The 25568-nt window shown below is 44.5% G+C and overlaps 1 protein-coding gene across 2 annotated transcripts in view; it reads right to left on the bottom strand.

The window, feature by feature from the left end:
* The window catches only part of Itgam (integrin subunit alpha M), a 47726-nt gene extending 23519 nt beyond the window's left edge, over nt 1-24207 (bottom strand). For both annotated transcript variants that reach the window (XM_031388458.1, XM_031388459.1), the window contains exons 1-12: nt 24098-24207; nt 21903-22008; nt 16049-16152; nt 14327-14397; nt 14064-14181; nt 11183-11313; nt 7590-7735; nt 6237-6390; nt 4441-4591; nt 3656-3729; nt 3015-3144; nt 2603-2745 (exon numbers count right to left, since the gene is read on the bottom strand). In XM_031388458.1, the coding sequence (XP_031244318.1) occupies nt 2603-2745; nt 3015-3144; nt 3656-3729; nt 4441-4591; nt 6237-6390; nt 7590-7735; nt 11183-11313; nt 14064-14181; nt 14327-14397; nt 16049-16152; nt 21903-22008; nt 24098-24125 (1356 nt within the window). In that variant the 5' untranslated portion in view covers nt 24126-24207. The remainder of the gene's footprint in view (nt 1-2602; nt 2746-3014; nt 3145-3655; nt 3730-4440; nt 4592-6236; nt 6391-7589; nt 7736-11182; nt 11314-14063; nt 14182-14326; nt 14398-16048; nt 16153-21902; nt 22009-24097) is intronic.
* Nucleotides 24208-25568: the final 1361 nt, after the last annotated feature.

Genomic DNA, 25568 nt, shown 5'->3' with positions numbered 1-25568 from the left:
TTTTTGAGATAACGTCTCCAGTAACCCTTTCTACGTAGCTAAGGATGACCTTGAACTTCTCATTCTCTTGCCTCCGCCTTCCATGTTCTGGGATTAGAGGTGTGTACCACTGGGCTAAGTTGGCACTGTAGCCAGTAAGAGAATTTTAAAAAGTCCATTCAACAAGACCCGGAGAGTTGGCTCAGCAGTTAAGAATATTCACCGTTCTTGCAGAGTATTGGGTTTGATTCCTAGCACACACACAGTGGCTCACACCACACCATCTATACCTAGAGTTACAAGGGGTCTAATGTCCTCTTCTTGCCTCCATAGGCACTGAGGACCTGAGTGTAATACCTAAACTATGAAACTGCTAGAAGAAAACGTAACGGAGCACTTAAGGACTTGACATGAGCAGGGCTGTTTTCATGTATTCAACCCCAAACTGCAGACAGCAAAGCAAAGCTAGATGGTGTGGTGGCTAACCTTGGCTGCCAACTAGATGGTGTGGTGGCTAACCTTGGCTGTCAACTTGACTGGATCTAAAATCAACTAAAGTGTAGGCCTCTGGGCACTCCAATGAATACATAAGTTTAATTCAATAAATAGCTCAGCAATATTCTTGTGTAGTTAAACAAAGGAGAAATAGTAAGAGTAGATAGTCACCTTGTTTACAATTTGAAGGTGACACCAGCTGGAGGCTTTGTAAATGACCCTCTTCAAGTTGAGGACATGCCCTTTAGCTCCCAACTCACTGGAGATTTCAACTGTGAGAGGTCAGAGCCCATCAGCTTCTATTTCTGTATCTATTAATGTAATGCCACAGCTCTAATGCCCTGTTGTTACGATGAATTTCACTGAGTTTTCTCAAAACAGCCTTTTTTTTAATGAGAAAATTTACATGATATAAATTCTCTGTCTTAAAGTACAAAACTCAGTCGTGTCTACTATATTCCTGTTTTGTAAATATCGACTCCAAATCCATAACACTATCTCCAGGCAGAAACCATGTTGAAGTTAGTCCTTCTGAGCATCTACCCAGATCCATACACTTGTGACTACTAACCTACTTTTTCCTTCTGTCTGTAGAGTGGGAGTGGGGGCTGTGATTGGTTTTGTTGTTGTTTTATTTTGTTTTTGAGACTGAGTCCCAAACAGTAGAGCCCAGGTTGGTCTAGAGCTCACTATGTAGCCTAACCTGACCTCAAACTTATAATTCTCCTACCTCCCCCTCTTGCATACTGAGATTTTTCTGCACACAGTACCATACTTGGGCTTGTGAATTTGGGCTTGGGGATCGAGAGTGTTCTCCTTTTTCTAGATTGTTTTGGTTATTCTGGGTCTCTTACATTTCTCCATGAACTTTGACATCAGTTTATCCATGTGAGGCATCTTAGAGGAACAGCCATTGTGACCCTCCTCCAGCTGAGGGCTGGTTCTGTTAGACCTTGCCTTGCCATGAACAGCCGCGCCTTTCTCTAAGCTCCTGCAAAGAGCCACACCTCTCTCCAACCTCTTGCTAATAGCCACGCCTCTCTCCAAGTTCCTGTTACACCAGAAGCCCCGCCTCCAGAGACTGAAGATGAAGCTGCTGATTGGGCCAAGAGTTGCTGACAGACTTGGAGGAGGGGTTTTTGCTCTACCTACCTACTTGCTTGTAACAAAGAGAGAAATAATAATGATGGTGGACTGAAAGCACACCCATGTCTCGGTCTCATTTTTTTCAAACCCCTTCCGGCATTCCGATACCCTTAATTTTTCAGGCCCTGACTCCCATTCCAGAAGACCCATTCGTGTGTGTGGCTGCAGGCAGCTACAAGCCATTTTTCAACAGATATGGAAATACTTCAGTATTTTTGTGTATACGTGTATGGGAGTGCCTCTGTGTGTGTGTGTGTGTGTGTGTGTGTGTGTGTGTGTGTGTGTGTGTGTGAGAGAGAGAGAGAGAGAGAGAGAGAGAGAGAGAGAGAGAGAGAGAGAAACAGAGACAGAGGGAGGAGAGGGAGAGAGGGAGAGAGGGAGAGAGAGAGCCAGAGATCAACCTCAGGGTTTGAGTCTTCGATAACTATCTACCACGTTTGTTGAGACAGAGCCTCTCACTGGTCCGGAGCTCACCAAGAAGGGCATGCTTCCAGCCAGGAAATCCCAGAAGATCCCCGTCTCCACCTTCCCAGCTTTTTGGTGAGTTCTGGGCATCAAGTTCATGTCTGAGTTATCTCCTCAGTCCATCAACAGATATAGAACTATTTCCATATTTTAATATCTAGTGTGGCTATATTGGTTATGTTCTGGCTGAACGCCAGTTCCAGAGCAGGTAGTCATAGAAAGCTCTATGCAGGCCGAATATTACTAGTCATTGCTAGAAGTGCTGAGGCTAGCATAGGGCTTTAGCTCAGTGGTAAAACATTTGCCTGGCCTACGCTAGGCCCTGGGTCCAAACCCCAGTACCACTGCAAAATGAAAAAAAGCCAAAGGCACAGCATTCTCACTGCCGCACATGGCACAGCATTCTCACTGCCACAAAGGCACAGCATTCTCACTGCCACACATGGCACTGGTCTGTCCTAGAATCTCTCAGTTCCCGGATACCTCTGTGTCCATGCTCCATACGCTCCACACTTACCTGGCTGCCCTTGATACTGGTGTGGGGCTCCCAGGTACCAAAATTCTCCCTGAACATCACCACCAGGCCAATATGCTGATATCGAGGTGCCCCCAAAACCAAGCTTTGGACACGGTTCCTCAAGATGACTGCAGAAGCATAACCTAAAAAGAAAGCTTTAGTAGGCCAAGTGTTTTCCATGGCAGACCTGGCCCTCCTTTCCACAGTAGGGCCAGACTCAAGTAGGGGAATAGGGCATCCCCATGCTTGATGTGTTGGTGTAACTATTATGAACATAACTAAAACTAAATGTTTAAAAAAGAATCTTTACAGCTATCCCAAGGGCCAACAAGAGAGCCGATAGCATTCATGTCAGCTGAGAGATGTCACGTCCTCACCCCTTCCGAGAGCCACCCCTGTCCTCCTCACTTACCCAAGTAAGCGTCATTCATATCTGAATCCACCCTGGTTGTGTTGATGAAGGTGACTTTATCCTTCGATGTGTACAGGAAGGCTCCGCCTGCCCAGTCAAAGCTCCCCACAGAGCCCAGTAAGGGACCGTTCTGGGGAAAGGAGCATGACAGGATTGAGAGGTGAAGAAAGAGAGGACCAGTGGCGCCCGCCTAGAAGCCTCCCCGTGACAACCTGCCAGGGAGAAAAGGCCGAAACCCTCGTGCCTCTATAGAGAGAATCTCCTTTATGAGGTATGGAAGCATGACCTATCAATAAGAAAGGCTATGATCAATGAGCTACAGTAGGATTACAGAGGTAGGATATCTGACAGGGAGAGAGAAGAATTCTGGGAAAGAGTTTCATCCTAAACTCTGGAGGAGATGGTTGCATGGAGAGATAACTAACCATGTGGAAGACATAGAATAGTTTAAATGGATTATATAAGTAACTGAGTTAGTCGGGGATTAAGCTGAAGCTTATGGCTTAAGCACTTATTAATATATAACTAAGCCTCAGAGTCGTTATTTCTGGGGACAAAGAGGCTGGGTGGGAAAGCATGCAGCTGCCCACCTCTTCTTTCTTTTGTCTACTTCACCCCCAGTCTAACCCAGGACCACTCACAGAGGTGATGGCAGCACTGAAGCCTTCTTGAGACATCTCATGCTCGAAGGAGCTGGTACTTCCTGTCTGAGTGCCTGTAAGGAAGGGAGCTCTCTTCATTAAAGCAAACAGGAAAGCGCAGACCAAATACCCAAAACCTCAAATGCTGTCGTTAGCAGGCAAAGGGAGGCTCTGCGCTGAACTGGACACATGCACCTCACGGGAATGTCAGCTGCTGCTGCCTGCTCTCAAGGAAGAACGGGGCCCTCAAGGTTTAACCTTCCAACTTTTCCCTAGAAGCCGCACATCCAGATTATACATAAAATGCCCTAATTTGATCAGGTGTTGTAGCACATACATGTATGCAATCCCAGCACTTGAGAGGCTGAGGCTAGAGGATTACCAAGAGTTCAAGGTCATCCTGGGCTACAAGGTGACATGCTATCTCAAAAATATATCCCTCAAAAAAAAGAAAAAAAAAGAAATTCTCTAATTTGTAAATGTATTCAATCAACATTTGTTGGACATTTCTCTATAGCACACACTATGCTAGGCAGAGGAGACATGACAGTAAGTCAAACAGTGCTCATAGCACATAGAAATTTTTGGTAAATAGTGTGTAGGATTTTAATCCACTGTGCTACAGTTTAATCATCCTATGGTCTAAATCTGGTCATTAGAGACAAAAATCTAGTTTTGCTTATTTCAAAGAGATGGAGCAAGTCAGACCCAAATGGCTGGAGATGAGCTGATGCTGGGGTGCGGATGCTAAGTAGGAACCGCTAGGCTGCGCTGGGCTGGCTCACCCTCAATTGCAAAGATCTTTTCCTGAAGCTGGTTCTGAATGGTATTCAGGGCTTCAAAGTTGTCCACTTGGAACACGTGCTCACTAGCTGGCTTAGATGCGATGGTGTCGAGCTCTCTGCGGGACTTTAATATGCGGAAGGCGTTTCCCACCTGTTGCCAAGGAGCGAAAGTTAAATTATATATTCTCTGATGGTGGCAGTCCCATGTAGCAAAGAAAATTTCTTGATGAAAGAATCTGAAACTTTTTCTGTCCAATAAAGAGCTCAGCAGAAGACAACTTAGAACATGGCTGTTGGGGACAGGGTTGTACATAGCATAGAGAGCAATCCGGTCTCCAGATGGCCGTCCATCTGTCATGCCATTCCTCCTGGTAGCGGGCTGACATCTCCCCAGCAAAAGGGATTCCCTTTTTATTATTATTATTTTGCTTATAAGTCTTCCTTTTTTCCCTCTTTCTCTCTGTGCATGTCCATCTGTCTCTGTGTGTGTGTCCGTGTGTGTGTCTGTGTGTGTGTGTGTCTGTGTTTGTGTCTATGTCTGTGTGTATGTGTGTGTCTATGTATGTGTCTATGTCTGTGTGTGTGTGTCTGTGTCCGTGTGTGTGTCTGTGTCTGTGTGTCTATGTCTGTGTGTATGTGTGTATCTATGTATGTGTCTATGTCTGTGTGTGTGTGTCTGTGTGTCTGTGTCTGTGTGTGTGTCCGTGTCTGTGTCTATGTCTGTGTGTGTGTCTATGTCTGTGTGTATGTGTGTGTCTATGTATGTGTCTATGTCTCTGTGTGTGTGTCTGTGTGTCTGTGTCTGTGTCTATGTCTGTGTGTGTGTGTGTCTGTGTGTGTGTCTGTGTCTGTGTGTGTGTCTGTGTCTGTCTGTGTATGTGCACATGTGTAGGTCTGTGGCCAGAGTTGTCAGATCCTTGGAGATGGAGTTGCAAGCTGTTATGAGCCACCTGACCTGGGTACTGGGAACTGAACTCTGATCCTCTGGAAAAGCAGTGAGTGCTCTTACTAAGTAAGCCATCTCTCCAGCCCCAAGAGAATCATTTTTATATGTGAAGGTCCTACTTACATGCCACACTATCGGTTTGTGATACCTTTTTCTATGTTACTCAAGGTAACGCACAAGAATGATTACACTGGTGATCCTAACATTTTATTTACCTCTTTCTGGACCCAAGCCTTTTTCCCAAAATTTGCCACATCCATCTACTCTTGGTGGAATATCCTGTCTCACTCACTGTCTCTGTGTCAGCCCTCAATTGCTACCAAATGTGATGCAAACAGAAGCTTACAAAAAATAAAAAAAAAACAAACAAACAAACAAACAACAAAAACGCCTGCAATATCTACTCCCTCTCTCCTCTGCCTCCATCATGAGAGCATCCACAGGTGAGGCCACTGGAAAATGAGACCCAGGGAGCAGTGGAGCCAAGTTACCCAACTTGTTCCCAGCAGACAAACATAACATAAAGCATCCAGAAGTGGAGAGAGCAAAGGCAAGCTCAGCAGATCTGCCCCAGCCTGCAGCTAATGGCAGATATGTAAGTGAGTCTTGCTGAGACCAGGAAAACAACCTGACAAACGACAAGCTGACTTATAAAGCCACTGGATCTTGAATCATTTGTTCCATATCCAGCGTTATTGTGGCATAGATCTGTGGTAGCCAAGTGTACGGCCTAGCAATGGTCCTTGCCTCCTTTTAGTTTTACCAGTATTTGCAAACTGAAGGCAAAACACATCAGTAGAAAATCTCCAGTCTCCACAGAAGTCCCAAGCCCAATATCTGTATTTCCTACCCCAATTACATAGCGGATGACCCCTGCTCTGTCAGCTTCAGGGATGACATCCTTATAATCCAAGGGATCACCGTATTTTTCTCCATCTGTGATGACAACTAGGATCTTTGCAGCATTCTCCCGGGCCCCATTGGTTTTCTGAAACAGTTCTCTCCTGTGCAAAGAGGATGACAGGCACATGAATGGGCAGGGATATTGTTAGCATCTGGCGGGAGACAGTAACAGGGTCAAGATCACGGGTGCTAAGCCTGGGCTGTCTAGGTGGGGTTCTCCCCGCTGAGTTTGATTGGTTTTGTTGTTGTTTTTTATGTTTTGAACACAAAGTCTTGCTGGGCCTCAAATTGTTGATCCCCCTGCCTCTATCTCCTGAACTACAGTTATGCACCACCACATGCAGGTTCCTTGTTACTGTTAAGTATAGAAAAAAAAAATGTAAAGAAATAAAGAAGTAGACCTCCTTGGTCCATAACCAAATCTCACCCACAGTACTATACAAGCTTTCTAGCTCACTTTCCTACAGAGGTGTGTGTGTGAGAGTGGGAGGGGAAAGGGAGAGGGAGAGGGAGAAGGGAAGGAGGAGAGGGAGAGAGAGAAGGGGAGAGAGGGAAGAAGAAGAAAGGGAGAAAAGAAGGGGGACAGGATGTCATACCTCAGCTGCTATCCATCTGACAGGGTCTCTCAACTGGCCTGGAGCTCAGTTATTATTCTGAGCTGTTATCCCTGGGCATTGAGCACCAGGGATCCTACTGTCTATGTTGCCCTGGCATCAGAATTACAAGTGAATTGCCACCGTGTCTGGCTTTTCTACATGGTTTCTAGAGGTGGAACTCATGTCTTTACGTTTGCATTGCAAGCATTTTATTAACTTTATTAGCCAGATCCTCATCTTCTTACACTTCCATCCAACCTCACACTCACCTCTGCACACATGCCAAAAACAAAGCAATCTTTAAAACACAGACAGAACGGCCCTGCCTGCTTAAAACTTTCAGCGGGTCCACACTGAATATAAAGTTGGGCTGGTGGCTTGAACTCAGCTTGTTTTTATTTTGTCTTTTTGTTGTTTTGGTTTGGTTTTTCTCTTTCACATACTGTTAAGGATCACTCCCAGGGCCTTACACTGGTTAGGCAAACACTCTGCCCAGAGCCCGGAATAAGCTCAATCCACCTTTCTGCCTCTTTTAACTGTTAATTTTAACTGCAACCTGTGTTTATATGAACATTCTTCAGATAGTTTTGCCCTCTGCAAAATATTTCACCCCATTCCTGACTGAAAAACTCTTCTGATCCTTCGCCATCCAACTAAAAGTTCCACTGTCTCCGTCTATCAAAGGCAAAGGTGAAGGGACTCACACTACTTTACGGATCCCCGTGGCAGTGTGTGTCCATCCCTTCAGCTGCTTTATGAGGCTCACATGTGATCTTGGGTTAGGGTTTTCCTTGAAATCATTGAAGGTGAAGTGAGTCCAGAACTCATCGGAGTACTGCATCAAAGAGAACTGGGAGCAGAGCAGATGCCATTACACCACAGCGCATGCCCATCCCCCAACCCCATCGAGGGCTGTACCCATCTTGTTGACTATACTAGAGCTCAGCAGGACTGGCACATGGTTTCATTTCCTAGGACAACCTGTATCAATCAATTAGTCAGTCAGTCAGGGCTGCTTATGTGACAGGAGCCAAAATAATGCTGAAACTGTAACAAGCACAGTTGAAAAGAGCATGTCAAGGTAACACAATCATCTGTGATTTACCAAATCCCACTTGGTTATCACTCGAGAACAGTGGCCCTTTATACAAATGATAAAAAGGCTGAGAAAGAAATTAGGCAAACAACTCTTTTCACAATAGCCACAAATAATATAAGATATCTTTGGGTAACTCTAACCAAACACGTGAAAGATCTGTATGACAATAACTTCAAGTCTCTCAAGAAAGAAATTGAAGAAGATCTCAGAAAATGGAGAGATCTCCCATGCTCATGTATTGGCAGAATTAGCATAGTAAAAATGGCCATCCTACCAAAGGTAATCTACAGATTCAATGCAATACCCATTAAAATCCCAACACAATTCTTCAAAGACATGGAAAAAAGCAATTTTCAAATTCACCTGGAAAGGCAAAAACAAAAAAACAAAAAACAGAATAGCGAAAATAACTCTTAACAATAAAAGAACGGCTGGGGGAATCACCATCCCTGATCTCAAGCTCTACTACAGAGCGATAGTGATAAAAAAAAAAAACAAAACTGTATGTTATTGGTACAAAGGCAGACAGGTTGATCAATGGAATAGAATTGAAGACCCAGAAATAAAACCACACACTTACGGTCACTTGATCTCTGACCAAGAAGCCAAAAATATACAATGGAAAAAAAGAAAGCATCTTCAATGAATAATACTGGTCTAAATGGATATCTGTATGTAGACGAATGAAAATAGACCCATATTTGTCACCTTGCACAAAGCTCAAGACCAAGTAGATCAAAGACCTTAACATAAAACCAGATACACTGAATCTAATAGAAGAGACAGTGGGAAAGAACTTTGAACTCATTGGCACAGGGGAAAATTTCCTAAACAGAACTCCAATGGGTTATGCTCTAAGATGAAGAATTGATAAATGGGACTTCATGAAACTGGAAAGCTTCTGTAAGGCAAAGAACATAGTCAATAAGACAAGTCAGCAATCTACAGATTGGGAAAAAATTCTTCACTAACCCCACAACTGATAGAGGGCTAATATATAAAATATATAAAGAACTCAAGAAGCTAACCACCAAAAAAAACAAACAAAAAAATGGAGTACAGAACTAAACCGAGAATTCACAACAGAGGAATCTCGAATGGCTGAGAAGCACCTAAAGAAATGTTCAAAGTCCTTAGTGATCAGAAAAATACAAATCAAAACAACCCTGAGATTCCACTTTACACCAATCAGAATGGCTAAGATCAAAACCTCAGGTGACTACACATGTTAGCAAGGATGTGGAAAAAGAGGAACACTCCTTCATTGCTGATGGGAGTGCAAACTGGTACAACCACTCTGGAAATCAATCTGGAGGTTCTTCAGAAAACGAGAAATAGATCTACCTGAAGACCCAGCTATGCCACTCTTGGGAATATACCCCAAAGATGCCCCACCATGCCAAAGGGGCATGTATTCTACTATGTTCATAGCAGCCTTGTTTGTGATAGCCAGAAGCTGGAAATAACCCCGATGTCACACAACAGAAGAATAGATACAGAAAATGTGGTTCATTTACACAATGGAATACTACTCAGCTATTAAGAATGAGGACATCCTGAGTTTTGCAGGCAAATGGATGGAACTAGAAAACATCATCCTAGCCAAGTGGTGGTGGCGCACACCTTTAATCCCAGCACTTGGGGGTGGGGGGGCAGAGGCAGGTGAATTTCTGAGTTCGAGGCCAGCCTGGTTCTGTATAGCCCTGGCTGTTCCAGGGCAGCCAGGGCTATACAGAAAACCCTGTCTTGAAAAACCAAAAAGAAAAATAAAAAGAAAAGAAAAGAAAATATCATCCTGGGTGAGGTAACTCAGACCCAAAAGGACATGCACAATATGTACTCACTAATAAGTGAATATTAGCCAAAAAAAAAAAAAAAAAAAAGTTCAGATTACCCAAGATACAGTCCACAAAACTCAAAAAGGTTAACAAGCTGAAGGGCCCAAGTGAGGATGCCTCAGTCCCACTTGAGAGGGAGAAGAAAGCAACCACAAGGAGGGAGGGAAAGAAGGGCCTGGGACGGAAAGGGGACAGAGAGCAGGGAGAGGGGAACGTGATCTGGTATTCCGTGGGGAAAAGGACTGAAGCCATGAGGGCCAGCAGGAAGAATGGAAACAGGCAACCTCAGGAAGTAGAAGGTTGGGGGGACCCTCCAGAATGCACCAGAGACCTGGGCGGTGAGAGACTCTCAGGACTCAAAGGGAGGGACCCTAAATTAAGCGCTCTACAGTGGGAAGAGGGAACTTGTAGAGCACACCTCCAGCAGAAAGACAGGGCATCAAGTGAGGGAGGGGGTTGCCATCCTGCAGTCAAAACTCTGATCCATAATTGTTCCTGTCTGAAAGAACTACAGGGATGGAAATGGAGAAGAGCATGAGGAAAAGAAAGTCCAGTGAGAGGCCCAATGTAGGATCCAGCTCAACGGGGAGGCCTGGCCAAGGCCTGACACTATTACTGAGGCTATGGAGCGCTCACAAAAAGGGAACTATCATGACTGCCCTCCAAAAGACCCAACAAGCAACTGAAAGAATCAGATGCAGATATTTACACCCAACCAATGAACAGAAGCTGCTGATCCCTGTGGCTGAATTAGGGAAAAGCTGGAAGAAGCTGCGGAGGAGGGAGACCCTGTAGGAGGACCGGCGGTCTCAATTAACATGGTACCAGAGTGTATCGAAGGAGTACAGGCAACCCTAGAGAGCACAGAAATCCAGGCTGGCCACAGAGAAATCCACTAGGCTGACTAATGCATGTCCTAGTCCAGGGATGGATACTCATGGAACCTTCCCACCACTGGTCTTTAGTGGGTAGCCATCTAACTAGAACATACTCTTTGGGGTCAGGCTACTGTGGAGATCTCTCAGACACTGGATCACCAATGAGGCAACATACACCAGCTGATATGAGGCCCCTAACACATATACAGAGAACTGCCAGGTCTGGGTTCAGTCAGAGAAGATGCACCTAACCCTCAAGAGACTGGAGACCCCAGGGAGTTTAGAGGTCTGGTGGGGGTGGGGGACATCCTCATGGAGGCAGGGGCCAGGGAGGAGGTGTGGGGTGTGCAACAGTCTGAGGATAGAATAAAATCTGGAGAATAAAAAAAGAAAAAAGAAAAAAGAATAATAATAAAAGGACAGTGGCAGGCTGGTTGTCATAAGTTTGTCAGCCTTATGTAGGACTACCCACCAGCCCTCACCAAAGTTTTAGACTTTTTGAACTGCTCCATCACAGTTGAGACAAACTCCTTCATCTTCTGAAAGTCATTGCTGTTGATGCTACCAGAGCCATCAATCAAGAAGGCAATGTCACTCTCCTGCTGAGGACATCCTGGGCAAGAGAGAAAAAGAATACATGTTAGTTAGAAATGTCAGCTTTGAATGTCAGCTCTCAGCTGGACAATGAGGAGGGGGGAGGTAAAAGGGGGAATCCTGATTTTGCACCAAAGAAAATAAAACATGAACAGATCTCTTGCACATCAGCAAGATGGGTGACCAGAAGCCCTTGGTAGGCAGTACAACTAAAACCAATTGCATTTGGATGGAAGTAACTAGGGAGGGTGCCAGAGTGTATCGAGGGAGTACAGGCAACCCTAGAGAGCACAGAAATCCGGGCTGGCCACAGAGAGTTCTACACCTGGTCGCCAAAGCCAAGATCAGTGCCAAACCAACAGAGGCTTCTCCCTATGACAGGAAGCCAGGCAAGAGAGTACCAACACCTCTCCCCACCTTAGATAACTACAGTGCTCACCAGTGGGGATCTCTGCAGCCCTCACAGGCACTAAACTCAGCTGAGAGAGCTACCTGGAACCCACATGGAGATGCTCCCCCAGAAAAGCCAACCCTGCATCTGCCCCCATAACACCATCACATCCTGGAACCATAGACACCGCTAACGCATGTCCTAGTCCAGGGATGGATACTCATGGAACCTTCCCACCAGTGGTCTTTAGTGGGTAGCCATCTAACTAGAACATACTCTTCGGGGTCAGGTTACTGTGGAGCTGGTTACTGTACATCAGTACTGTATAATACTGTACTGTATTACTGTGAGGAGATACCATGGCCACGTCAGTTTATAAAAGAAAGCGTTTAAATTGGATGCTTGCTTACTGTTTCAGAGGGTTAATCTCATGCATTCTCTTTTAGAAACTCTCCCCTCAAGACAGACTGGGTCATTGAATGCCTTTGCCTCTCCTTCCCCATGTAACCATATTGAATAAACTTTTTCTACTTTTCACTATTAATTCAGCTCTTTCAGTTAGCTCGTTGAAGACAGATAGATAGATGAACCCAGCTTGTTGAGTCTGATAACACCAGTACTCTGTGGCCTGCAAATGCATGGGCTCTGACTCCTAAGGCCAGTGGGCATGTGAAATCTTGCTCCTACCCATGACACCCTGACTGCACAAACCAACTCCAGAAGCTGCATGGAGCCTGGCTGCCGCCATCTCTAATACCCTGACCTTCATACGGTGCAGATCCAGACTCAAATGTCCTTGAACATTTGATCCTCCTCTCCCAAGGGTTAGGATCACAGGTATAGGCCGCTATACCTATCTGAGTTGGATTTTTTTTTAACTTACTCTAAAGAATTAGATTATAGCAGAGGTAATGAGATGTTAATTCTGAAATAGCTGATAACAATTCCTTTACATCTCTCCCTATCCCTCCTCTCTCTGTCTCTATCTCTCTCTCTCACACACACACATACTCCTTTTCTCCTTCTCTCCCCCACCCACCCTTTATCCCTGCCCCCATCTATTCATCTACCTCTCTATAATAAGAATTTTGGTTTCTTTAAAAAACACAGATAAGAATATATTTTTGTTTTAATCCCAAGTGTGGACATGTTGCTCCATTTTTGACCTCTGACTTTATTCAGAGATCTCTTTCTTTCCTCTCTGTCCTTTTCTCTCTCTTATCTGGTGTAAGGGGGTTGAAAGGGTAAAAGAGAAAGAGTGGAGAAGGGTGGAAAAAAGAAGCTGGGCAGTGGTGGCGCACGCCTTTCATCCCAGCACTTGGGAGGCAGAGTCAGGTAGATTTCTGAGTTCGAGGCCAGCCTGGTCTACAGAGTGAGTTCCAGGACAGCCAGAAAACCCTGGCTATACAGAGAAACCCTGTCTCAAAAAACCAAAAAAGAGAGAGAGAGAAGACAGGAGCTTGGAATAAAACCTTGCCCCAGTCAAGACTTCAAATTAAGTGGAAGCCCTAGGTAAACAGGTTCACTTCAGTCTCCTGAGAGATTCAGAAGTCAAGTCTAAGCCGTGCCAAAATTCTTGACTTACAGAAAATTTGAGATGGTAAATGTTCACAGCTTTAAACCGCTGGATTTGTTAGGCAACAATAGACACAGGACATACAAAATGTGCCTGGCAGTGTACCTGTTCACATGTAGAGGAAAGGAGAGAAAACAACAGCAACAACAACAACTAGGTTCGTGTGAGATGTCAAACAAGAGTTCCATGGCTAAGAGTGAGATGACTAGAAAGCCACAGAGCAGAGGGAAAGCCACTTTGCACGGTAACTTTATGTTTATTTTAGTTCTTATTTTTTGAGACAGAGTCCTGCCATGTAGCCCAGACTTAGCCTCAAACCCATGATACTCCTGCTGTAGTCTCCTGGTGCTGGCATCACAAGGAAGTACCACCACGAGTGACTTGAAAGAGATTATATTTAATCCAGATTATCAGCTGGGATTTGAGAAAAGCATCCCCCCCCCACCTCCAGTAATGGCTCTGAGGACATCTTGGAAAGATCCATGAAGAAGAGAGGCAGTGGGAAACTCTGAAGCATGGTGGCTGAGGTAGAACGGGTGGGAAGAAGTTGGAGCAGTGAGCAGGGTCTACCCCATCAACAACACCAAAGACTATGCTTGGGAGACCCCAGCAATTGCTCCAAAGACAATGATTGGGATGTGTTTAAAGCCTAGCAGCTTGATCTCCTCCTCCCAGAAGTGAGGGGCTAGTGAAGTTACCTTAACTTCTCTCCAAGAGACGCTGGGTTTCTAATCTTTCTATACCCACAATGCACCAGTATACCATGAGCAGCCACCATCTCAGCCCCTCTTAAGGGACTTACCTCTGAGAGTCTCTGGGAACTGCTGGGGCGGCCTCAGCAGGTTGGAGCCAAACAGATAGCACAATCCATTCACATACGTGTTCTCCTTGCAGTTTTGGTGCACCGTGGGGCCACAGGCCTGAGGAACGGAGCAAGAGTCAGAGGCTGTCCCTGCCTCCTGTTCTCCCATCGCAGCCCCTCCACCCTCCACAAGACCCCCAGCCCAGCATCTCCCTCTCTTCCCTCTTTCCCCTCAAGACTCTCTTCTGTGGAGGGCAACTCACCAGCAGTTTCAGAGGGGCAGTAGCAGCAGCCAGGGACAGGCCCAAGGACATATTCACAGCCTCTGGAGGCACTGAGAAGACAGATGTATGCACAATGATCCTTAGAGTTAGAGAAGTTGTGAAGCAGTCAGGCAGGGACATGGCAGGGATGCACATTCACTTTTTTACTGTCTTCCTCACAAGAGCCAAGCACAGAGGCCAGTCAATAGACAACTGGATAAATAAAACGTAGTCTACACAATGCAGTCCTATCCGTTCACAAAGAAGAATGAAGTTACGTCACTTGCATAGAAGCAGATGGAATTAAGATAAGCTTTAAAGTGTGGGGGACTATTTGGAGTACGGGCCAGCAGGAAGTGGCAGGGGAGATTGGAGAGGGTAAAGAGGACAAAAATATTGAAATATATTGTACACATGTATCAAAATGTCAGCCAAGCATGGTGAGGAATACCTTTAATCCCAGTATCTGGGAGGCAGAAGTAAAAAAATCTCTGTAGGCCAACCTAGTCTACATAGCAAGTTCCAGGCCAGACATGGCTACATAGTAAGACCCTGTCTCAAAAAGGAAAAAAAAAAAAAAAAAAAAAGGATGAAAAAGAAACTGTCATAATGAAACACAATTTCAGAAATGGGGTATGGCCCTGTTGGTGGAGTGTGGCCTACCATGCACAAAGCTTAAAGCCACGTGTGGTGCCAGCACTTGGGAATGGAGTAGGAAGATCAGAAGTTCAAGGTCATTGGCAGCTACATTAGCAAGTTTGTGGCCAGCTTGGATACAAGAGACCTTGCAGAGGCCTTAGGGGTATGGGAAAAGAAAGGAAGAGGGGGAGGAGAAGGGAGATAATTCTCTTATATGACATATGCTACTTGTGTCTGTCTGGAACTGGAGAAATGGCCACCTCAGAACAGTTACTGCCATGAAGGCATGAGGACCTGAGTTTGGGTCCCTGGAACCCAGGTAATACAGAGAGTGTGCCCACACTCATCTGTAACTCCAGTGCTAGAGAAACAGACAGAAGCATCCCTGAAATTCACTGGCCAGATGCCTCAGCAAACTAAGGGCTCTGTCTGCTCTTCTAGGACCTGGGTTGATTCCCAGCACCTACATAGTAGCCCATTACTATCTGTAACTTCAGTTCCAGGGACCCTGGCACTCACTTATGGCTTTCCTGGGGACCGAACATGCATATGGTACATATATATATACATGGAGGCAAATACACATTTTTTAAAGAGAAATTTATTGCCCAGACAACTTAGCTAAATCAATGAGTTCCTGACTCAAAATAAGCAAGGTAGAGTACAGTCAAGAACAGCAGTGATGGTGACTATGACCTCCTCCAGCTGCACACTGGGCACATGTACACACACACACACACACACACACACACACACACACACACACGCACATGTACACACCACACACACACACACACACACACACACACCACACACACACACACACACACACACACACACACACACACACACAATGCTTAAATGTTATTTATTCTAGCAAAAGAGTCACTTCAGCCTGGGAGACAGAGGCTAGACTACGAAAGGGGGCATAGCAAGGTGGCCTGAGGGGTCTGTAGGCAAGAAGCTAGGGAGCCAGGTGCTCTCTGCCCCACACAAGATGCACAGGATACAGGAATGCTTGACAAGCCAGGGGTGTTCACAGGAAGACTCCGTTCAGGAGCCAGAGGGAAAGATGAAACTCACCTTGCAGGGGAATCTGGTCACACCGTCTTGTGCTGTAGTCACATTGGTAGAGGACACCCGTCTGGTTAACAGCCTTTGCCTCCTGGGGAGCTGCAACAACCACTCTGTAGAGAGGGGGTATGAAGAATGCAATGAATGTGGGGAGAGGAGGCCTTACATCTCTCTACTTTTCAGAGGGAAGTAAGGTTCCTGAGCTCCCATAAATAGGAAGAATTATCAAAGAAAAAAATGAAAAAACTTAATCCTAGAATGGGAAAGCCTTGTCTAAAAATGACACAAAACTGCAAGATAATTTCAAAAACTGGCTTTAAGAAAAAAATCTTGTGAAGTTAGGGTGGGAAAGAGGTGGGGTGACAGGGAAGGATAGGAAAGCAGGGGCTAAGAGATAGGTTTGCTCAAAACACATTACATACACATATGAAATCCCCAAACAATAAAAAAAATAATATTTCAACCACATAATCATTTTAAATAAATGTATAAAAATGAAAAACAACTAAAAGCAAAGTCAAAAGATAAATGTCAAAGTGGAAAAGGAAGGCTTGCAGCTTACACCCCAGATGACCTTCTCTAGTCTGTTGGTTCCTGTAAACTAGGAAGGGGGAAGAGCAGAAGCCAGGGAGGAGGGGGGTGGCTGCAGGGAGTGGGAGAAAGTAAGAAAAAAAGAATCAACAGAAAAAGCAATCGCTATGGAGTACGTCTTCTGGGCCCAGAATGGCCCTTGTCATCTCAAACTCCCAGCAGCTGTTACTATCCAGAAGAGATTGGAAAGAGATTGAGCCCATCAATGCTTCATCTGCAGGGGAGGGAGAAGCTCAAATGCTGTTGATAGTTGTCAGGGAGAAAGATTCTTCTGTAAGCTGCTCGTGCTCCTGTGGGTACCTGCTTATCTATGCAATGGAAACTATACCAGCTAAAGTCGTTGTCTCACAGAGCTAGACCTGCACAGAATCATCCTTCAGTCTGTTGTTGGGAACATATATTTGTTCACATCTCTCCAGAAAAGGTTACAAAACAAATACTTCCCATAAAAAGAGGAAAACAGCTGGTGAGATGGCTCCATCGGGTAAAGCTGCTTGCTAAACAAGCATGATGACCTGAGTTCAATCCCTAGGACCCAAAAGGGAAGGAGAAGACTGACTCCCAGTAGTTATCCTCTGACCTCCACGTGTGCTGCCTCACACACACACATGCACATACACACACATACATACATACATACATACATACATACATACATACATACACGTACACACACATGCATGCACATGCACTGTACATGAATACACTGTTAGGTCATGAGCCTATCTCTGACCACTCTCACAGTCTAAAGAAGTCAGGCCACATCCCCCTGAAGCTCCCTCCCTGGGGCAGAGGGAAGAAGGTATGTAGTCTTCCAACTAATTTATGTCCTACCTAGGATCTAGTACCCCGTTCTGCTCGTCACATGTGCCACCCCACACTAAATCATGTGGTGTAAAACTTTCTATCATCTGAAAAGATGTAAAAGCTGTGGTGATTTAAATATGCTTGGCACAGGGAGTGTCACTATTAGGAAGTGTGGCCTTGTTGGAGGAAGTGTGTCACTTTGAGGGGAGGGGGTTTGAGACCCTCCTCCTAGCTACTTGGGAGACGGTCTTCTGACTCCGTTCAGATCAAGATGTAGAACTCTTGGCTCCTTCTCTAGCACCATGCCTGCCTGGATGCTGCCATGCTTCCCACCATCATGATAATAGACTGGTCCTCTGAAGCTGTAAGCCAGCCCCAATTAAATGCTGTCCCTTATAAGAGTTGCCTTGGTCATGGTGTCTCTTCACAGCAATGGAAACCCTAACTAAAATAAAAGTCAAGCATTTGGCTCCCGGGATTTCTCACAGCTTTCCTCTGGCCTCTCTCTCTGTCTGTCTCTGTCTCTGTCTTTGTCTCTCTCTTCTGCCTCCTCTTCTTCCTCCTCCTCCCCTCCCCCCATCTCTGCATGGCCCCTCAAGTAGCTTCCCTTTACCCTACCTCTTCTCTTGAGAGTTGGGCATATCCCATTCTGTCAAATCTTTCTCTGACTCATCACTTTGTCTGCCACTCAATTAGACATCACTTTCAAACATGGCTGCTTCCTTCCACAAACTAACTTTACCTTCACTGTTTGAGATTAAAGGTGTGGACTAATGGCATGTTTGTGTTCTAGACAGAGGTATATGCTAAGAGCTGAACCACACCACAACTAGAAACAGAGTTTTTCAGTAAATAACACATTCTTGGGGTTCATAGTGTGATCAAATATCCTCTCTCTCTCTCTCTCTCTCTCTCTCTCTCTCTCTCTCTCTCTCTCTCTCTCTCTCTCTCATTCTTTGAATCAGAGTCTCACTATATCACTCCAGCTGTCCTGGAACTCATTATGTAGACCAGGCTGGTCTCAAACTCACATAGATGTGCCTATCTCTGTAACCTAAATACAGGGATCAAAGGTATGTGCCACACACCAGACTAGGATTTTTAAAATTGTATGTGTGTATGTGTGTATCTCTGTGTATGCATGTATGCATATGAGTTTAGTGTTCATGGAGGTTGGAGATACCAGATCACTCTGGCCACTTCTTTTTTTCCTATTCAACATTGGTGAGGATGATGATGATGATGATGATGATGATGAGGAGGAGGAGGAGGAGGAGGAGGAGGAGGATGATAAAGTTCATCATTTTTTAAAAAGGAACTAGAGAGATAACTCAGCAGTTATCTTCCAGAGGACCCAGGTTCAGTTCCCAGCATTCATACAGCAGGGGATAATGAATCAGAAAGGTCTAAAAGAGGAATAAGTAAGACAAAGGATAACTAACAGTAAAAATCTTTAGAAAGAAAGCAATATGGAAACCAACTACTAAAGAAGCTTCCTAAGATATATATACCATATGTATATACACACAAATGTGTGTATGTAACTCATGTGCATATACACCCACACAGATAAACCTCTACATGCAAAGTTCAAAATCTAAAATGTATATATACATATAAATACTCATACAATTAAAATGAAAATAATAAAAAAATCTCAAAATTTTAATGTTCAACATCCTCATCCATCAGAGAAATGCAAATTGAAAGTACTTTGAGATTTCATCTTATCCCAGGCAGAATGAGTAAGATTTTTTTTTCTTAATTACAACAAATACTGTAAGGAAATACTGTGAGGAAATGGTGATTGGTGGGAGGGAGAACTGATACAGCCACTATGGAAATTAGACGGAGCTTCCTCAAAAAGATCAAAATAGATCTACCACAAGGTCCAGCTATACCATATCTGGGCATATACCCAAGAGGCACTATTTCCTTACACAACTATACCTACTTATTCATGGTCACTGCTGCTATGTTCACAATAGGCAGGAAATGGAAACAACCTAGATGTCCCTTAGCTAATGGATAATGAAAATGTGGTACATGTACATGATGTAATGATTTAGCTATAAAAAAATGAAACCAGCAGGTGGTAGATGGAGCTAGAAATCATCATTTTGAGTAGAGTAACCTAGACCCAGAAAGACAAATGCCACATGTTCTCACTCATGTGTGGGCATTGTCTCAGAATCTTTGTATGTGTGTGTTTAAACTAGAGTGCCCATAGAAGTCAGGAAAGTAATAAGGGATCATGGGGGGATGGTGTCAAGGGAGAAGGCATACAAGAGGTGGTGTGCAGAGGAGAAAGAAGATAATGGGGCAGGAGGGAGAAGCGCGAACATGGGGATGGGGTAAATAATAACAATAAAAAACCTTTTTAGAACAACAGTGTGGAAACCAACTAATAAAGAAGCTTCCTGAAATATATACATCATATGTGTGCGTGTGTATACACATGGACACACACACATGAAATTTATATGAAGTTACCCTGTAGTGAGGGGGAAATTTTCTCTCCCAGATACCATGAGCTATCAAATTAAAAGCCTCTATATATATACATATATATATATATATATATGTATATATATATAGCGCTTTTGAGTTGTTGGTCAGTGGGATCCCATAAACTGCCCCCCTAAACATAACAGGCTATTGCCATTGCTCTTGGTTACCCTCCAGAATTGATGGTAATAATATATTGCTTAAGACAATACATACTTGATTCATAGAATATGGAGAAATCAAGTTGGTCCCATACTAGAAACTTCAACCCTAATGGGTAGCTTCCCTGGAGCTGAAAGGCTCAATGCATATTGCCAGGGGTGAGAATTAATCAAGAGTTTTACACAACTGTGAACCTTTTGCCTGAAATAAGGACTGGCCCAGCAAGATATCCAAGTGCCCACTAGTATAGCAGTGGCATGAATATTATGGGAGTGTGCTTCTTAGTGTTTGTCATCTTGACACAAACCTACACATGTGGGAAAGGATGCTCTCAGTACAGGAGTTGCCTCCACCACATTGGCCTCTAAGGGCATTTTCTTGATTAGTGGTTAATGTGAAAGTCCTGTGAACAGTGCCCTGCCCTGAGCAGGTGGCTTTGGGTCCCATAAGAAAGTAAGCTAAGCAAGCCAATAAGCAGTGTTCCTCCAGGGCTTCTGCTTCAGTTCCTGCTTTCAAGTTCCTGTCTGCAGATTCCTGTCTTAGCTTTCCTCAGTGACTGTGACAGAGGATTTGCAATCCAAATAAACCTTTTCCTCCCCAGGTTGCTTTAGGTCACAGTGTTCTATTAGAGCAATAGAAACATAAGATGAGGAATAACAACCACTTTTGACTGGCATTAAAGGTCCGGTCCACAAGACAAAAATCATGTCTAGTACTGTTAAGTGGGTCAAGATTCCTGTGGCTAGGCAGTCATAGGCCTGAGAGGAGAACATACCATACTATTAGTATACTAAGTGGACATAGCATTAAACTTCTTTCTAAGTTCTGAACATTACACCCTTAGCACATCTCAATGCTCATGAGAGCAGCTTCTTTTTAAGTAGATGGTGATTTGCAGAGACTCACAAATGGTCCCAATTTACAGAATAAGAGACTGGTGAGAGTCCTCAGCTCTAGATGAGACGGCTATTCTACACACTTCCTCTCAAGGCTCAGGGATCATTACAGAACAGGAAGTGGAAGAATTGTGAGAGCCAGAAGCAATGGGTGATAGCAGCAAACCAGTGTCTTTGAGACGAGACAGAGCTACTGTTTACTCACAGCCTCTGTGACTGCAGACACCAATACGTCCTCATTCTGAAAAGATGGTTTCCATGGTGAAGCCCAGCTAATATTTCTCTAATGGAAAGTGTTTTAGGCTGAACTGTATCCCTTATCACTTATCTTTATTCTGAATAGCAAATGAACAGGATTGTGTTTGATAAAATTTATTTTCAGAACCTGAAAGTAAGCCATAACTTAAACAAAGCTCACGCTAAAGATGAAGGTGGAGAGGTAGGCAGCAGTTAAGAGGTAGATATAAAGATGGTGACAATCTCTCCTGAAGAACCATAAAAAGCCAATTGTCAGGATCCCCCTAGGGAGGGAAGTACAGGGAGCAGAAAGGACTTTTTGTTCTCAACTTTCTTGGATTTTGTGAATTTGGACTCCTGGAACCTTATTACTGATTCAAAAGAGGAAAAATAAAAAAATCAGTCATGAGGGTGGGAGTGTAGCTCAGTGGTAGAGCATCTGCAAGCTTGGATTCCATCCCCATCAGAGAAGACACGAGAAGAGAAGAGAAGAGAAGAGAAGAGAAGAGAAGAGAAGAGAAGAGAAGAGAAGAGAAGAGAAGAGAAGAGAAGAGAAGAGAAGAGAAGAGAAGAGGAAAGGAAAGAAACCTCTAAAGGAAGTTCTTCTTTGCCCTAGCTTTTAGAGAAGCGTGGAGACAGCAGGCTTCCCCTGGGGACTTTACCGGGTTTCACCAAGTTGGACCACACTCTGCCCGAAGCCTCTTGCATTCTCTTGGAAGGTCATGGGATTTTCAGTGTCCAGATTGAAGCCATGACACAAGGCTAGTACTGGAAGGATAACGGAGAATTGAGAGTCAAAACAAAGGAACCAATACGGTTAAGAGAACAACACACATTTCCACCGGTGACCGTTCCTGTCCACATTCACTGAAGCTCTGATGGACTGGAGCAGGGATCCACACAGTGTGGGATCTGTCTGTGACATTTTTGAGACAAGATTGTACATACTCAGCCTGGCCTGGAACACTACAGTGTAACTGTGGATAACCTAGACTTCTTGGTCTCCCTGGCCCCCATTCCATCTCCCAAATGCTGGGGGTACAGGGTGGGCCACAGCAGTCCATGTGCTTTTTTTTTTTACAGAAGACCAGCTGGCTAAGTAGAACCCAGCACTGGGGAGACAGAGGCAAAAGTCTCATCAGTGAGTTCCAGACCAGTCCAACTGCATAGTAAGACCATAGAGGAAAAGGTGTTGGTTGTCCTTGTTGTCGTTGTTGTTGTTGTTTCAAGACAATGTTTCTTTGTGTAGCTCTGGCTATCCTGGAACTATCTCTGTAGACCAGGATGGCCTCAAACTCTTAGAGACCCAGTTGCCTCTGCCTCTGCCTCCCCAGTGCTGGGACTAAAGGTGTGCGCCATCACACCCAGTTTGAAGAAAAGCTTTCCAAGAGAGTGTCTCACACACCCTAGGCTGATTCTGAATCCCTTGTGTAGCGAAGATCATCTTAACCCCTGATTCTCCTGCCTCCACACCCTACCCCCAGTGCAGGGATTACAGATGTACATTACTGTGTCCAGTTTGTCTGGTGCCAGGGATCAGATTGAGAGCTTCGTACACACTAGGCAAGCCCCAGGCCTCACCTCTATCTACCGAGTTTTCATCAAGGAATTTCAAGCTGTAGCCTATTATCACAATTTTTCTGATACAGGTTTACCCATGAGATGAATGAGATTCTTAAGGAGTGGCATTTCACTTAACTAGGAGTAAAGTTAGTATCCTCTATCTTTGATGGATGGTAGATGTTTGCCTTTTAAGACAGGTAGCAACCACATTTAACCCACAGGCCAATTGTGCTGACTCAGGCTCAAGGGCCTCTACAAGTGCCTATGATGGAGTATGACCAGTCTCTCTCTAAGCCCACAATGGCCTCTTCCTCCACTGTCACAACCACAATGGTTTACACAACAAAGGCCTCAGTTAGAAATTTTCCTTCCTATGCAAGTTTCAAGTAGTTCCTTCCCTTCTTGACTCACTCCCTACAAAACTAGACATAAAAGGAAACAAACCAGTGTTTTATCAGTCATTCAACAAACATCCACGCTAGGTTCTTGTTATTAGAATGTAAGGCTAAGGAGACGCGGTATGTGGAACCCAGGCGGAAATGTATCCGCTGTGCTCCCTGGTGCCGCTCCTTCGCCTCTCTGGATCTCCGTAGCCTGTCTGACGAACAGCCTCACAGCATCGATGGATTTAGTCCTTCATCCATGTGTCCCTAACCATTCCTCTCGTCTACCTCTGCTCTTTTTCTCTTGGAATCCTTTATCCTTCCCTAAAGCCCTCTGCCTCTTCCCACCTAGCCCCTTCCTATTCTCTGACCTTTCTTTCCACTCACAGATCCAAAAGACCCCCCTCCCCTTTTGATGCCCCCTTCTGACTGCACACACATGATGCATAGACCTGCATCCAGGTAAAACACACACACACACACACATACACACACACACAAGATTTCCTCTTTAAAAAAAAAAAAAATAGCCAAGAACTGGGCTGTAGTGGCACATGCCTTTAATCCCAGCACTTGGAAGGCAGAGACAGGCAGATTTCTGAGTTCGAGGCCAGCCTGGTCTACAGAGTGAGTTCCAGGACAGCCAGGGCTATACAGAAAAACAAAACGAAACAAAACAAAACAAAACAAAACAAAGCCAAGAGTTAGTCCAGCAAGGTGACTCAAGGTAAAGCACCTGAGTTCAATCCTCCATATCCACATTCCCTAAAGCCTTTGCCTCTCCCCACCTACTCCTTCCTATGACCTTCCTCTCCACTCATGAACCCAAAAGATCCCCTCCTTTCCATTCTAAGTACCCCCTAATCCCTCCTCCCCAACCTGAGGATTCCCCCAAGACCCTGCCGACATACCTGTTACCAGAAGAACTTTAAGAGTCATGACTGAAAGGAACAAGGCTCTGGGAGATGTGTGAACTGTGGTGTCGCAGGCACCACAGACACTTTGAGGAAGCCACCAAGACCAGGAGGGGTAAAAATAGAGAAGTAAGAGGCAAAAGCTATGAGAGATTCAAAGAAAGAGGGCGGAGGCTCTACAGGCACCCAGCCCCGTGTAGCTTTCCTCTGGGACAACATAGCCTGCTCTTCCTTGACACCCTGTTTCCTGGCCCGAACTATCGAGATTGCCACCCAAATTGAGTCAATTGTCATTTGACACTCATTTACCTCTGGGATAGGTCAAACGTTATAGGGGGGGAAAAAAGCTAGCAGTCTCAGTGTTTAGGAGCAGGCTGGTCTCCCAGGGAACCCACATCTTGTCCCCAGTACCCACATGAAGGTTCAAAACTATCTATAACTCCAGTCCCAGGGGATCTAATGCTCTCTTTTTTTGGTTTTTGGTTTTTTTGGTTTTTCGAGACAGGGTTTTTCTGTAGCCTTGGCTATCCTGGAACTCACTCTGTATACCAGGCTGGCCTCGAACTCAGAAATCTGCCTGCCTCTGCCTCCCAAGTGCTGGGATTAAAGGCGTGAGCCACCACTGCCCGACTCTAATGCTCTCTTTGGCACTCATACACATGGTGCACAGACATGCAGGCAGGGAAAACATTCATATACATACAATATAACAAATTTCTTTAAAAAAAAAAATAGCCAAGAGTTGGTCCAGCCAGGAGACTCAGTTGGTAAAGGTGTTTGCTATTAAATGCTGACCGCCTGTGTTCAATCCCTAGTATTCATATGGTTGAAGAAAAGAACCAACTCCTTCCAGCTATTCTCTGACCTCTACATCCACACCATGGTACATGCCCACACATACCCAAAGAGTAAAGAAACCATCAACTTCTAACCAAGGTCACATCCAAGACATAGTGTGGTATTCTATATATTTCATGAAAGTATTTTGAAAACAGAACTTGATGTTATTATACACAATGGAACTGAAGGATGTATTGGGAGATATTTAACCATTCCTGCCTTGTTGGATGTAGAGTCTACTCTAAGTTTTGTTTTTAAAAACGATTTCTCATAAGGAGCAAAACTACACCCTAGAAGAAGCAAGAAGGTAAGCTTTCAACAAATCCACACAAACTTAATTCCACCTCTTACAACAAAAACAACAGGAAGTGACAATTACTTTTGTTAATATCTTAATATGAAAATTAATATTACCAACATATCCTAATTGATTGAAATCCAAAAACATGAGGAATTAGAAATTTGTTGATTGTCATCCAATGATCTCTCTAATTTGATAATTGGAGAAATAGGTCCAACATTGTACAATCTATATACACTTCAGCTTGTTTGTTTGTGACTGTCTGACTGTGTACAAAATAAGGGTCTTGAAATCTTGCTTCTCCTATCTCAGCCTCTCTATTAGTAG

This window comes from Mastomys coucha, unplaced genomic scaffold (assembly GCF_008632895.1).
Source record: "Mastomys coucha isolate ucsf_1 unplaced genomic scaffold, UCSF_Mcou_1 pScaffold21, whole genome shotgun sequence".
NCBI classification, from domain to species: Eukaryota; Metazoa; Chordata; class Mammalia; order Rodentia; family Muridae; genus Mastomys; species Mastomys coucha.
Note: the sequence above shows the minus strand (reverse complement) of the source record. Positions and strands in the feature narration are given on the sequence as shown.